Source organism: Ambystoma mexicanum, chromosome 4p (genome assembly GCF_040938575.1).
Source record: "Ambystoma mexicanum isolate Mex_15411 chromosome 4p, UKY_AmexF1_1, whole genome shotgun sequence".
NCBI classification, from domain to species: Eukaryota; Metazoa; Chordata; class Amphibia; order Caudata; family Ambystomatidae; genus Ambystoma; species Ambystoma mexicanum.
The window spans coordinates 278,426,710-278,442,435 of NC_090927.1; the positions used below are offsets into that span (position 1 = coordinate 278,426,710).

The following is a 15,726-nucleotide window of genomic DNA, read 5'->3' on the forward strand; positions in this document are numbered from 1 at the left end:
CCCAGTGGCTGCGAGGATTAAGTTCAACACCCTCTGCATTGTCCACAAGGCCTTCTGGGGCTTGGGGCCGCAATACCTTCAACTCTCTCTTCCTAAATATCTTCCCTCTCTAGCGCTTCGCTCATCCGCCTCTAACTCCCTCAGGGTCAGTCGCTTCTCCAAGCAACAAGTTGGTGGTAGATCGTTGTCTGTTTTACCTTGTTCCCCCTCCCTTGCCTCGTCGCGCCTTGAAACACTTGTGTACAGACGCGTTATAAATGCCATATCATATCATATCATATCATATCACAACATGAGCCTCTCCCTGAAAAACCTATCCCACTTTCTGGTTGGCTGATCGTAGTGGTATACTGCATAGATTACCCCTATGGATCTTATTAATTAGCCCTCTGATGTCAGGTGGCTGGCCTGCCCCTACCCCAATAAACTATCTATTACACTGTTGTAGGGTTGCAGGATGACCATCAGGCCCTTGCCCACTGCCATCCACCCCTTGATTTCTGTCCCCTGACTGTCTGTAACTAGTCTCCCCAGGCCCATCTCTGTTCTCAGCGCTCTGTGCACCTCTTCAAGGTGATGAGAAGGACAATGTGTTCCCAATGTATCTGTTAGCAGTACCACTTTTGCCTGTGAGAAAGCTCTCACTGTTACAACGTTGTTTACAAGTTTATGTGTCACTTCATGTCTGTGTTGCTGAGAACTGTTTGTCTTCCCAGCGCGGGTGAATAACCATTTTCTAGCTCGGCCGCATCACGTGGTTGAGGACCATGAAATAGAGCTCTCCTGGTCTGCAATTAATGAGGATTTATTCTCTTTTTACCAGATTACCCCTTGTTAATTTAGGTCTGGAATATGTTGCTTTTCTCTGACCATGGCTGCAAGCCCTGGACTGCTGTTCTGTGCAGCCTGGTTCTGCTTTCCCTCATCTCTCGTCCTGCGGCTTGTGGCCTTATGTGATCCTCATTATACTTATACTATGATGTCTACATATCTATACCATGCTATGTTTTCCCTAGGTTAGTCATATTTGGTCTTTCCAGGTTCCTTTTGTGATCCTCTAGTTCCATAAGGTTAGTTTCGATAAGCATCTGCAAGCTTGCACTGCATCTCTTCATTGCCTTGCGTTCAGCGTTGCTGCACTTAGCTAATGCAGTATGTATATGTATCTGTCTTCTATCCACAGAACTGTGTCAGCATGTTCTTCATTTATTCATGTGTGTGTTTGTGTAACTTTGTGCATGGCTCTGAGTGTACTTAGTGACTAGCAGGGCTATGTCGAGGTGTCTCTAATGACGTCAGCACATTGGTTTTCTCTGCATTAGTCAACATCATCCATCAGGGTATTTGGGTCCATGGCCAATGTTGAAGCACCTGTATCCATAACGACCTTCACTGGATAAGGTTTGAATGGCAGTCTGAGAGAATATCTGTCCGCATACGTGTCAGTCACTGGTCCTCCTGGGGACTGAAAAAAAAATGAAAAATGTATACCGCTACAAATGTATTGAGGATTAATGCACACTTGTTTTCTAGCACGCAGTTGTCCAACCCAACATGATTCTGCAACCGTGTCGTTGTTTTGAATCTTTTGTTCACTTTTGCCATTGAAAGCGCTTTGTGCCCTGTGATCTATGGTGTAGAGATTGTGACAAAACATCTAATGCTCTCTATATATGTGCTCTTAATCTGCATAGGTATAATGTTTGACAAAAAGTACGTACCATTTAGTATACACATATTATCAATCAAGGATCACAGGGTTCTACACCCCAGCATATGTTTCTCTAACATGCTTATATAAGATGTTAGATGCCCGTATAAAACCGCGTCCAACAGGGGGCACACTATTAACATAACAGCTTGGTCCACGTATTTAGTATTTTTTATTTTTTACTCCATCATACACGTGTAGTAGATTAGCTGACACTTCCTTTTTTGACTATCTGGCTGTTCTTTACACACAGCTGGTTAACACAACACGCGCTTATAGCGCTTTGCGACAGCACATATGTACACCTGTCATTCGGGCAGATTCCGACTTTTTTTTCGTGATGCCGGATACAATTTAGCCCTGCAGTCTACATGCGATCAGCATGCACTGCTCTCGTCCTGCAGCACTTTTCTTCATCATCTCTCGTGCTTCAGGCCAATACGGCCTTCGGGCCCGCCCCCCTGTTGCCCGTGGCAGCCATCGATTTGTTGTACGTCGGATGACGCGCTAACAGGGGAGTGTCACCGCTTACCCAATCAGGACTAGCCACCGGTATGTTTACCCGGCGTTGTCATGGCTACGGTTTCATTTTCTTGGCAGCTCTCCCGCCAAGAGACGCCGCGCCGTGCAGCCCAGATGAACGCCTTGATTAATGCAAGTAAGTGTCACATAATATGCTTCGTTCGTGTCACAACTCTGGGTAAGTCTTGTACGCCTCCCAGTCCGTGTACCTGTGGCGAGGCTTGGACTTTTTAACCGAGATTTGTTACTTTCTGCTCATTTCTGACACGTGCCTCAGCCACATAGTAGCCTTACCTATATGCGCTTGTCTCACACAGGTTTTTGTCACATATGGACAATCTGGGTTAGCAGTCGCTATCCACAGTGGGTGTCTCCACTATTACCACCATAGATGACACCACTTACCGCCTGAGGTAAGACTTTACCTATGTTTCCAATTATTTATGCATGGAACCAGGATCTGCACAGAACCCTTATAGATCCTCTCATGTCGTTACAGGTACACACTTGTTTCCACAATGGCGCATTTATTGCCATCCAGATATCTATACCCATGATGGATATTTTCGCTTACCCCTGTACTGGATAAGTCTTCGGTAAGAATCAGGCTCCACTTGTTTGGAGCTTTCCTTTCTTTTTTAATGAAGCATCCGTAGGGAGCTTTTTGAAAGATCATTTTATATTCGAGGTCACCAGTTCACTCATCACACTCCATTTGTTATTTATAGATAGAGACCCCGGGACAACCATTCATTCCATCACACGTCCTGATGAAGGCCTGCTCACAAAGCTGCACCTTCCAGCTCTCTCCTAGGCCGAAACACTGTTGTGTCGACGATAATACCATCTGAACAGTGCACAGTTCAAGCATTGTTGTTGTGCTTTATGTTATATGTCCATGAATTTGGGTTTATGTTCATTTTGTAAACTGCACAATTGAAATATTTGACCAAAAGTAGCAGTTTTTAGTTTTTGTTTTTTCATTGAAATCCAGTTCTTTTCACTGGATTATACCTACTTTTATTGTCTTTTCAAATACTTCTGGGTGCTCTATCCCCACCATTATTATTCAGATGTTATTAAATACATTCATACATGTAAAATCACATCATCATAAAATTTACAATAAAAGACAAGTAACAGGACATTTTTCTTCATTGGCTTTGTTGACTTTTCATGTATACTGTGACTGGTCGTCAAATCTACAAAAGGTGAGCCAAACAAGGTAATGTTTGTCTACCTAACCTCTAGAGATCTAAGAATCAGCCCACATCCCAAAAAGAGTTCTCGCTGTACTAACTTAAAGACTGTAGGCTGCTCACTACAGGAACAAGGGTGTGGAAAACAAGCTTGACACTATTCCTAATTCGCTGCTATTTTACATCACAGCTGAAGTGGGAAAACGTAATATTTTGATCAAATTGAATCTCACATCTCTGGCTGGAAATCCATTTGAAGGATATTTAAAACCTCTCCCAGATATACTGGGGTAAGAAGATGAATGTAAATAGAAATACATGCATAGTTTCCCATTACTAAGAAGTCGAACATGAAAAATATAGGCCCCGATAATATGGCTTAGCAGCGGAAGACCTAACTCCTCTAAGGAAAAAGGCTCAGTGCACCTCTTTACAAGGAAAACAATATTTATTTTGTATACAAAAATAAAAAAGGTGACAGAAGGTCCCGTAGAACCAAACTGATATGGAGCGCTCTGTTAGTTCAAAGCAAGTACAAGGATTTAAAGAAAGCCATTGTCCCTTATGGTCCCTTGGCCAATTGGCCTCATCCAAATCTACCCGAGCCCCTAAACACATGTCTCACCTAGTCCATCACCTTGCTTACCAGCTACTGGATGGGCAAATTACCTTTAGACGTTGCCCTCCCCATTGGCCTAATCACCAGGTGTGCACCTGGTCGTTAGCATGAGTTCAGTGGACCACTTTGAGGTCAAATTTGTCCTTTGAAGTGATAATGCGCCTCTGTTGAAACCAGACACCAGACACGCAGGCGCCCCAGCCATGCCTCCCTGTTGCAGGACTAGATACGTTAGCATCACCTCTTGCTCTTCATATCACAAATCATGGGGTGTGTAAGCGATATTCAATCAACACTACAGCTAAGTCATTGCCTAGTCTGGGATGCTGAGGAAAACCCTTATAGATGTATTTTTATGTTCAGTTCAGTACTCTGGATGACAACCCTTGTATAACACCCCCCTCTTAGAATCCCCCTGACCCCACTGAGCCAAGAAGTAGGTTTGTTTTGCAAATTAAAAGGTTTATTTGGACAATTCAACAATATATATCTATCACACGTTTATAATATATTAATATCTGATAGTACACTGAGACATATGATGTGGATCCACAATGGGTAATGTTACAGTGGTACACTTGATAACTTAGGAGTAGTATAGAGGATGAGGTAGCTGAAAATGCTTTATGGTTTCAAGGAAATGCAATGAGGAATAAAATGCAGTACAGAAATACTTGATATGATTTTAGCAAAAGATAAGATAATCACTTTTTCTCTGGCAATTCACCCCCCTCCCCTATGCAATGTAAGAAATGGAAGGAGATGGAAAGAGGAGCACACAGTTCTCAGGAATGCAATCAAATACAATACGAAATTCAGTTCCCCCCAGCAAGCTTAGAGGAAACACAGGCCCAAAATGCTTTTTAAATGTGATGGCAATGGATGGGAAAATGTGGCAACTGATTTTAATTCCCTCTAGAGATTCAGGGTGAGTGGGAGATGCGTGTTGGTATTAGTTCAGGTTCACTTTAGCAATGCTCTATGAGTTATTACCAAGTTGCAAACGGATTTTAACAAAATAAAGAATGGAGCTGCTATTTTGACAAGTGGAGAAATTAAGCCAAATCGCAAATCACGGTAAATTTCGTAAGTGCGTGTCTCGCGATTACGGAACAAGTATAGGGAGTAGGATTCTAAGCTTTCAGATGAAAGTTAAATTTCGTTCCTAGCCCAAACGGTTCAAGAGATACGGACGATTTAATAAAGGTAGATTTTCGGATTTAAAGTAAACAAGTAAACTCAAAATGACAGGTGACAGCTTGCAGCTGCAGAATTGACAGAATTGACAGGTGACAGTTGTGCAGCTTTAAAAATGACAGATGACATGATTTCTAGGAGGCTGTTCTACTTAGGTTAAAATAGTTTGGATTAGATTATTTTAACTAAGAGATTGGTTCTGCACAGTTCTGCTAGGTACTCACAATATCAATTTCAAGTAGGCCTCGTCACGGTCTGGTCAGGTTGGACGGGACTTCCGGCGGGTGGTTCTGAAGTCCCGGCTATCTGGGTCAGCTCTGCTCTCTGGGTCTGTCAAGCACCGGATCTGCTCACAACGGTCTGGTTTGTGGTTCTCTCGGGTTCCGGATAGAGCACTGCTTTCTGGATACTGCTACAGGTTCTTGCAAAAATTCTTGGCAAAAATTCAAACAGCTCGCCCGGCTGTTGAATAGTTTGTTTAGGTTTGCTGGATTCTGAAGGCCTGCTGAGAATACTTTTGCTTGCAGTGGGCCTTCTAGGTTCAAAGTTCTGTAGTCTATGTTTAGCTTGAAAGTCTAAGTGTTGGATCTCTGGATGTGAAGTCGTCGGTCAGCATGCTCCGCAGCAAATGGAATTGAATGTCTCTACCTGTCCCAGCAGTCTCTTTTTATGTGTTTTGGAAGTGGGTGTGTGCGTGGCATAACTGAGCCTGCCCCTCTCTACTTGTCATTGGCCCAATTCTCCCCTCTCCCATGATTGGGGGAAGGAAATGGATTGTCATCATGATGAGGTCTGTTTATGGGTCAGAGGATCCTCCCCTGGTCAATTTGCACACAAATCTATTTCTGACCCAAATACATATTTATCTATGTACCATGTTTCTAATATTATAGGTCCAGTTAACATATTTTCTGTAGCACCAAACCATCCGATCCCTGTCTTTGTACGATGTCGTGTCCACTGATGACAGAATTCTCCCCTTTTCATCCAGATAAAGACCTCTAAACCTTTCCAGATTTTACACAAATGTGCACCAGGGATATGGGTTACAGATGATAAAGTGTCAGATTTTTAACATGCAGACATTTGGAGTAACAACCTTTTTTCCGCTACTATCCCCAGCAACATACCACAGGGTCCTAACCCCTCTTAGAATGTGCACCGAAAAATCATAAGAATAATGGGATTATTTATATAATTTTGACCAGTCCGCACTATGAGTTATTGTTAGGGAGAATTCTCTGTTTAGGCTGAATTTCCTAACCTAGTGAGTCCCCCAGCAGCTTTGCTGGATTTCTGGAGTTTGTTTTTTTCCATCCGGCCAAGAGTGGGACTCTTTTCTCCCGCTCTTGGACATGTATGTGTGTAATTCCTTTGAATGTCCATGTGTTCTATGGGCTATGGGGTCTTTTACTACATAGGGTCTCATATGTTTTTCTATGTGTGTTACACCGCACCCTATGTGCCGTAGCACCGGGGCGTCCTAGCGGACACCCACCATAGACTCCATACCCAGGGACTGACTACTGTCTCCCCGGGCATGTAAAGTCACCATTGGCTTTACTAGACCTAAATTTACTAACAGAACTAGTACAAACCATTTTATTGTGGACGTACTAGTAGGGGTAATTCGATTACTCCTGGATCTGTTACTCGAGGGGGCACTGTCCCGTCCCCCCTCGTCGATTTTTGGCTGGTGGCAGTGGAAACTACTTGTTATGTTTGACCCCGAACATGACCCTATGGGATTCGTCCCATTGTTGGAGATTGATACTTTTTCTCGTTAATCTCTAACGTGCCACCGGTCTACTTATCGTAAATAAGTTTATCGGATGGTATTTTCTGCCAGAACTCGGTTTTTAAAATGGCGTCTGTGTTCGTCTCTGTGACTCCTAAACCAAAGGTTGAGCCCTTTGTTCCACTTTTGGCGGGCTCTGGACAGAGACCCTCCAAAGTGGTGCCATTCTGTCTGGGTTACCACAGGGGTGTGGGAGGGGGTTTAGGCACCCTGGACCGAGTTGCCTTGCCAACTCCGGTCGCACTCTGGAGTGATTGGCCCAAGTGGTGACCCTCCCCGCTTACCACTTAGCAAGTGTTGATTGACAGCTAGGCTGAATGAATGGGGATTTCTGCATAAAAGCAGGGCTTTTGGGACTGGATCTTTAAGAAGTCGCCACAGGACCTAAGAATCTGACGAGGGTAACGCTGAGCCGACCTGCACGACGACACCTCCGGTGGAGCCCTGCGGAACCGACTCACCACTTCCTCTCCTTTCTGTTGGTTCGCCTCCAAGCTTTCTCCCGTATTGTTCTGAACTGGTTCAATCTGCCGATAACAATTTGCCGCAAAGACTCAAACGCATTTCCACTAGAGACTTTTGGGACATATCGCCTTGCCTCTCTTCGAGTGGGCCTGGCCTCTGAACTTTATGGTCTATTGTGATTCTTACCTTCTTGCCTTGCATTTTTTTCCCGTGAAGTATTGAACTGTGTTGCTTCCAGAACCTGCCTATTTTTCTCTCCCGTCCTAACTAATATTAGAGTGCCATCTAGGTTGAGGCATACACCTCTGTCTGTAAATAAGTGGTGCCGGTAAAACCTAGACTTGTCGAAATATTGCTAGGGGGATTGATCGTTTCTCATTCGTAGAGTAATTGTGTTTGATTTGTTTGCCGTGATAGTGCCATAGTGTTTTTGATAGATGTTTCGTTATAAATAAATACCTTAATATCTTTACACTGAGCCTCGTTGCGTGTTTGCTTGTCTTACTGTGAAGAATTGCCCTATCTTGTATACTCCACATACTGCTTAACTCTTCTTGAGAGAAGTCTGACTGCTCAGCCACAGCTACCAACAGTGAATCTGTGTGGTGCAGACTGCTACCAAGTGGGTTTACTGCCAAACACCTGTAGTCCTAAATCTTTTGCAGTGGTCCCAGAGGGAACTGCACAGGTTTCCGCCTAACAGTTATCTATCTTTTTAAAATTATGCCCTGGTCAAAAAGGGGTGTGGCTTCCCACATCACAGGGTGGAATAACTGGTTTATACACTTCCCCCAAGCTCAGCTGCTAGGAGAGGCACTGCCCCTCCCAGTTTTCCCAAGAGGAAGCCACTTTACGGCCCCCCCAATATAACATTTGCCTGAGTCCAGGACAAGGCTTTGTTCAACCTCCTGCATTCTGCAGGTCCCCTCCCTTAATTCAATCAGGGAGGTGTGAGCTCCTTTTGGCAGGGGCAGCTGGATGCAGCCAGGCCTGGGAAGAGTGGCTGAGCAGGTTTCTACTCCTGTCGGGGGTAGTTGCCAGGCAGAATCCAGTTTCATTAAGCCAGGTTTCAGCTAAATGTCACTTTTTGTTCCCAGTTTAAATCAAACTTACAATTTTTACATATACATTAAATAATTACTTCCTTCAAGTCATTTCAGAATATAGTTTTACATTGTATCCACCTCTTAGCAAGTCTTTCCTTGGCCTGGTTTTGTTTCATTTGTTCAGTTTTACACAAAAGTCTGGTGGTTTTAAAATGCCGGCTTTCTGATAGTGGTGAGTACCGGTATTGCAACCATTTTTGGGATTAAGAAAATGAATTCCCCACAGTTCTGAGTTGCTTTTTGGCAATCAGCATTGCCATTCCCAATGGTTTCAGGCTACTTTGTGTGTAGCCCAATGGTGGTTTTAGGCAGTGCCCTCCTGTGCTCACAACATAGGCAAAAATGGGTGGCAGCCTATTATTCATGTTTTCCCTGTGCACTCTCTGGGGAGTTCTGGCCATCATGATGTTTTCCATGCCAGTACTGCACAGTTTTATGGTAGGGCTTGGATGCATGGGTAAAAACATCCCACAGGTGTTCTGCTCCTCGCTCCCCCTTACTGGCTCGCTGCCCGCAGCACACCTCCCTTCCCTCTCTCGAGGACCACATAAATTGGCCTAATTCTGATAGATTTAGGTTCTCTATTTTCCAGCCGTCTGGCAATTCAAATGGGGGGCGCTACCGCCCTAAATGTAGACCCAGCATTTTGGCAGCTCTAACCATCTAACCTGGCTCCTATGGGTTTGTCCTCCAGGACGGGCGCAGCCCAACGCTTGCTCTGTCGTCCACATTCTATTCTAGTTTTGCTGGCCTACAGCTTGATACAATTAAACTATTATCCGCTTGGCGTGAATGCCTTTGTTCTCAACTTCAATAATGGGGCTTTTACGAAAGAGAGAATGATTCAAACTCTTCATTGTGCTTCGCTCCTACAACTCCAACAAAGAATACAAATGCTAGCCCTTTTAGAAGACTTCAAAATAAATACATTAATTGAAAAGTCCAATTTGAAAGGTGCTGCTAATTGAGACATGTTAATCTGTTTCCAAAAAAAAGTGTAAATATATACCAATCTGAAAAAAAGGTGATTTAACCTCAACTTGGGTTGCTAGAGTGAATCGTGTTATAAATACCAAACTCATGTATTCTTCTACCAATATACAACAGTAAAGGAAAATGACCAGGGGAAAGTGCAAAAACAGCCTGAAAAGGTAGTACGTTTTTATTCCTCTTTAGTTCCAGATAAGCAAAGTCCTGAATTTACATTTTGACAGAGAAAACCAACGGAAAATCCATAATACTCTCTAGACTCACCCCAACCGCAGAACACTGAGCAGAGGCTGCACGTGACATCCTCTCATCATGCCACAGCAAGATGTGTGCCATCATTCAAGCACCTAGCACCAGCATGCCACACCAGAATTACTGATCACAACACACAACAGAGTCCCTCTTCCCTTCGCTTCCGCGACCTTGCGCTTTGTGCTTTAAAGCAGCTTGCTCTCAAAGGTGCATCTGCAAAGGCCAAATAAATGGATGCATAGATAAATAAATAAATAGAAACATTCCAAGTGTGAGGGGAGGTGTTGTGGCCTCGAAATGGGTGATTTTATGTGTTGTTTAAATGAAACACAGCCTTGGGTCAGTCCAAATTCAGGAGAACTTTTACTCCACAGTGCTGCAAGAGACAATCACAAAAGACACAGAAAGACCCCTTTACCGTAAAGCTCCCTCTTCCGAGAGTCTAACTAGGTCGTATACTTAGCTTTCAATACAAGTGAGTGGACATTTCTTTGATCTCATGAAAGCGAAACTACCCTATTCATTAGGCCGATGTGTGTTCCATTTTAACCCGGGTAGCCATGTTCGAATGCAAAGCTAGTGGCTACAACTTGCCTGGGCAAGGGAAGTAACATAATTGTCTTTTAGGCCTGTCCTTGTAATCAAGTAGGAGGGACAATCATTATAAACCGCCTTAGGTTCATAGCATGTAAGTAGTATACAATTGTAATAGTGCTAATTTGACAGAATATAAAACGTGCAGCAAATACATTTCTTTTTTCACTTTAACATGCATCAATTCAAAACGGTTTCCAACTCATTCAGGCCAGGCGCTACTACCAGAAGTTCCTAGGTGCACACATCATATTATACTTCACATTCTGTTTTTACCCCACAGGTGGGACCTCTCTATACAGGATACAGGACTTTTCAGGGCAAATCACACCAGTCAGCCTTCACAGGACACTTGGAGGCAGGTGAAATGCATGCACTCCAGGTTGAAACTCGAATACTCTCTTTACAGGGCTGGGGTTGGGGGACCCTGAATAAAGATCTGATGTCTGCAGTCAAGGGAGGATCCAGTCCTGGATCTTCGTCTTGTATCAAACCATCCATAAGCGCTCATCAGTGAACAAAGTCCCTTATGTGCAGCGTTTCTTGACCGTCCTTCAGCATTTGACCTCCTAGACAGGTAAAGGATGTGGTCAAAATTAAGTGCTACGGGGATGGACCTTTGTCTGCTCAGCCTTAATTCGAAACTCATATTCCAACACCACCTTGCAAGTCAGGTTTGGAACTCAAGGGAACCCTTCCAGTATATTTCCCACAACACCAGGAGTAAAACAAGGTTGCCCTTTGGCGCAAATGTTGTTCAGTCTTTGCATAAATGATATGGCGGAGAATGTGCTCTTAGCCTCGTAGGACGTCCCAAGTGTGAAGGATCGCAAAATTCCGCTGCTTCTTTATGCAGATGATTCAGTTCTTCTAGCTCAGGGGTCTGCAACCTTTGGCTCGACAAATGTCTTGGACTACCACCTCCATGATCACTAACCATAGGCTATGCTGGCTAGGGATGATGGGAGTTGTAGTGCAAAACAACTGGAGAGACAAAGTTTGTAGACCCCTGTCCTAGCAAGCACACCAAAGTCCATTCAGGCCCAACTCATGGCTATGGAAGCATACTGTAAAGAAGAAAGTCTGGTGATCAACATTGCTAAATCAAAAGATATGGTGCTTGGGGTTACTAGAGTGAAGTGCAAATCACACACAATGTTTCTGCATAAGGCCCTCGAGCAAGGGAATGTGTTTCCATACCTAGGGATTAAGCTGCCCAAAACTATAACATGGGAGCCATACATTACCATGGCCGAGTCAGTCTTCTTGGTAAAATATGTGGGTACTGGGGCATATGGGGCCGAAATATGGGAGTTGGATGCAGCAGGTGATAATACTGCTATGTGCACTTTCTCCTGCTTTTTCTCCACAAGGCTTCCCTAATGAAGCACTGGAAGTAGATATCGAAAAGATCTTGAATAGTGTGCGTGATAGTCCATCCAAGTATGCCTGGAAAACGTCAACTTCAGATAATTAAACTTAATTGATATAGTGTGGAAGGAGCATCTTTAAACGTCTGATCCGTCTAAGTTCAAGAGGGAACCGTAACCTGAATTGCAGAGTTTGGATACGAAAGTCTGATGGAGCCCAATTGGCTAGGACAATTATCCCTATTAGTAAGCTTGGCCATCTTAAACAAAAGACAGAGGCAAAAGAACACACGATCTACGGAGATTGCACTGGAGAGAATTGGATATCCCCCATGGAGTGGCATCTACATGGCAGATCCTCTCCAACAACCTTACCTGAGAATTCTGATCAGGTGACAACAAAGACCTTGTTTAACCTGGCCAGCTTTCATAAACTCCCTTGGCAGGCAACCTGAAGAAATTGAGTATTGACAATCAGTGTGCTAGCTGTATTGGGGTCGTGCAAGATCTCCAACTTTTTTTACTCATGCTTTCCCAGTTAAAATGCTTTCTACAACGTTGAGAAAATAGTGATCATATGGAAGTGGGCAAAGGTGTACACTGCAGATTTGGGATGCAGATACCAAGAAAGAACGGATTATTTTACATACATGGCAATCAGTCTTTCCATGTATTGCTTAAGTGCTGGGTGCATTTCTAACACGTATGCATTGTCTCAAAGATCCCACATGCAAGAGGGCTGAAGTTAAAGTCCTCTACCCATGATGGGTCAGTCAGTGTATTTTCAGTGACAGCCACTGTTTTGCCAGAGAATTCTAAAAGACCCATGGCAGCATCCATATTCCCATGCACCTGGTATCCGACAGGGAGATCAGATATACAGGAATGAGTCTATAGACTTCCTCAGTCACACACAAATCCCTCTGTCAGTCATTGTTGAATTTGCAACAGTGGCAGTCCCATCCTTAATGCTCCCCTTTGCTCTTTAATTTGGCATTTGCACTGCTCCAAAGCAGGGAGTCTCCATGTCCACAGAATGGAAATGTAGTATTTACTTACATGTCTCCTATGCAAGCACAGAACACCTTTTCTTTTACTTGACCCCACAGCCTCATGAAAGTAAATATATATTAATTTAACTTTTATAAACTAATCTCCATGAAACATTGAAACATATAAATGCCTTACATCATACTTGGGGTCGATGGAGAAGTTTTGTTTGTAGGCTTGGTCCCAGAAGGAGCTGCTTGGTTGAATTATTTCCATACAGTAGATGGTGCTCACAAGGAGGGTAATCATGCTGTTTCACACTGAGGAGAGACATGGTATTGTTAGTATAACTGTTGTTATTTTGACTATGGATAAACTTCATTTCAACAAACCTTTTGGGAGAAAAATTGTTACTAAGCTAACCTCCACAGCAGAGGCACACTTTAACCTGTAGCTCATTATGTATGATCCATTATGTTTAAATGTGCCCTAATTCTTCATTATTAACATTCTCAAACCTGAGGTCCTTAACTCGGGCCTGGGCCGTTACCACCCTTTCCAGCCCGTGGAATGGGTTATGGGGTGTAATCGCAGCCCAAACAAATATAACTGAAAGGTTATAATGACTGAACTGAAAAATGACCTGATTCAAAATAACTTCCACACAAAGAAATTGGTCTAGTAATGCAGACTGTGTGTGTTTCTGCAAGTAACACAAGGAAGATGTGTGATAAAATGGAAATACTATGTGAATGGCCAAGGACTGGAAATCAAAAGGCATATGTTTTATTACAAAGGGAAAGGTCCAACTGAAAAAAGCAGCCTTTAATTCACATTTGCAAGCAAAAATCAAAGGCCACTTCTAAATGGAAAGCAGGGTTTTGAAATACTGAAACTAAAATAGCCGTGCATGTGTGTTTTGCAGTTTTAAATCAAGGCATGAGAAAAAAATGTCCTCTGCTAAATAAATGTATCAGGAATAAGACTCGGTCTGGTATCAAGATGCCATGTATTAAAATGTCTAATAACATTTTTTTTATTAAAACATTATTTAGTTACAAAAAAACTTTGACACTTTACAATTAGACAATAAAAGTATAAAAACAATTCATCATTACATAAAAATTAAAAGAGGACATTATCAATACATAAAAGCACATATTCCAAATGTCATCTGCATGTTATGTCTAATATGCTTCACATGCAAAATACCAGCAACAATTGAAAAATGCTATTTTGTTTTTATAGGTCACATGTAAATCTCATTTAGGCCAGAGACAGGCCCTGTATCTTGTTGTTGGGCATATTTTCAAGACCTGCCTGGCTCCTTATCGGTAAGGGAAATCTCTGTGAGCTGATGTGCACCCAAAACATTTGCCACAGGGCCAGATCAACACAGACCCTGCCCTAAATGAGAAAAATGCTTAGAAATAAAAGGATTTAGATGAAAACTGTGGCCAACTGCAGATTGCAGGAGAAAATGCCAGATGTCAGCATGGCCTCTAGGCATTCCAGGGCAGAAGTGAACTGTCTGCTGCATGATAAGGATCTGTAAAGCCCATCAACTTTCAAAGAACAAAAGACTAATGGCTTTGACCCCGGCCTTAAACCAACATTCATCCCAAGTGTCTCTGTTCACATGCTTGCAGAGAAATGAAACTTCCATGGAGCAATGGGGTTTTGGATTTATATACATGCTGTAGATTTCCCATTACGATAAGTCACACTGCACGCATTCATATGTCATTTTAATTTCAAGGCGATTTTGTTGAAATAAAATTATCCACATGTGATTTATGGAATTGCAAAAGCAAGCTAAAATGTGTTCCTGGCTCCAATAATGACCTGAATTTAAGAATTGGCCCGCTAGTGGGTCATAAAATTAGGTATCTGGAGATGAAATTGCATGTTCATAGCTATCATACTTTTTATGAAAAGGGCAGAAAATCATAGCACGCTTGTGCAATAGGGTGACAAAATATAAGTAAGATGCACTGCTCCGTCATGAGGAGAGGAATATTAATATCTATATATCATGGCATTAATTGGCAAATTACAAAATGTTGAGACTTTTTGGCATAAATTGTACATGGGAAAAACATGTGAATCTCAAAGGGGAGTTGCAATATTTCAGTTCTAGACTCCTGAACCAATTCTTGGTGAAGGGCTGGACTTGGGGGGTGGAGAGAAATGTAAATGTCCAATCCTGGTTGTGAGATCATAAGTTAGCACCACCTAATATTCACTTTCAATGGGAGGGGCTTAGAGAGTAAAAAGGTCTTGGACTATGGAAAAAGGGGTACAGCTCCCAGAAATCACCAAAGGAGTTCTGCTGAAACCTCATCTGGGTGGAAATATTGGAAGAGGGCTGGAGATTTCCATCGCTGGAGAGCCTAGAAAACAGAGACTGTGATACTTACCTGGAGTAAGAGAGGGAGCATTGTGATGGGATCCTATTGACTGAAGTGCTGGCCAGAATCCTGTTTTCTCTAAAAGCAAAGCACTGCTCAGTCTCCATGAGTCCCAAGCCGAAAGATTTCCAAAAGTAGATTGTCCAACAAAATGTCAGCATGGGGATTTATTTAATTCACCTATTCCCTTTCCTCAGTGGTTTCTCTTCCATTAGTGGGAGGGGGGATTGTGTAGACCCTTAGCATTTTAGACTGTATATTAATTTAAATAGCTCCCAAATAGATTGACGCAGGGGGGAGTTTAGAAGAATTCAAAAATCCACCTGCACTCCAAGTGGGAAGATACAAGATAGTAATTTAAACTAATTGGGGTGCATTGATTTTTCCTGTTCATCCCTGACTTCTCCAATGAAAAGCGGTGCCCTTCCCTAAAGCAAAATGCCCTACTGATACCTCTTAACAAAACTTGTTTTTAAACAAAAGATATACAAAATGAAGTTTA

General features: G+C 42.8%; 1 protein-coding gene across 1 annotated transcript in view; it reads right to left on the reverse strand.

The window, feature by feature from the left end:
- Positions 1–13,124, reverse strand: part of LOC138452822 (adhesion G-protein coupled receptor F3-like) — a 496,652-nt gene extending 483,528 nt beyond the window's left edge. The window contains exon 1 of the mRNA XM_069605163.1: positions 13,012–13,124. Within this exon, the coding sequence (XP_069461264.1) occupies positions 13,012–13,122 (111 nt within the window). The 5' untranslated portion in view covers positions 13,123–13,124. The remainder of the gene's footprint in view (positions 1–13,011) is intronic.
- Between the last annotated feature and the right edge of the window lie 2,602 nt (positions 13,125–15,726).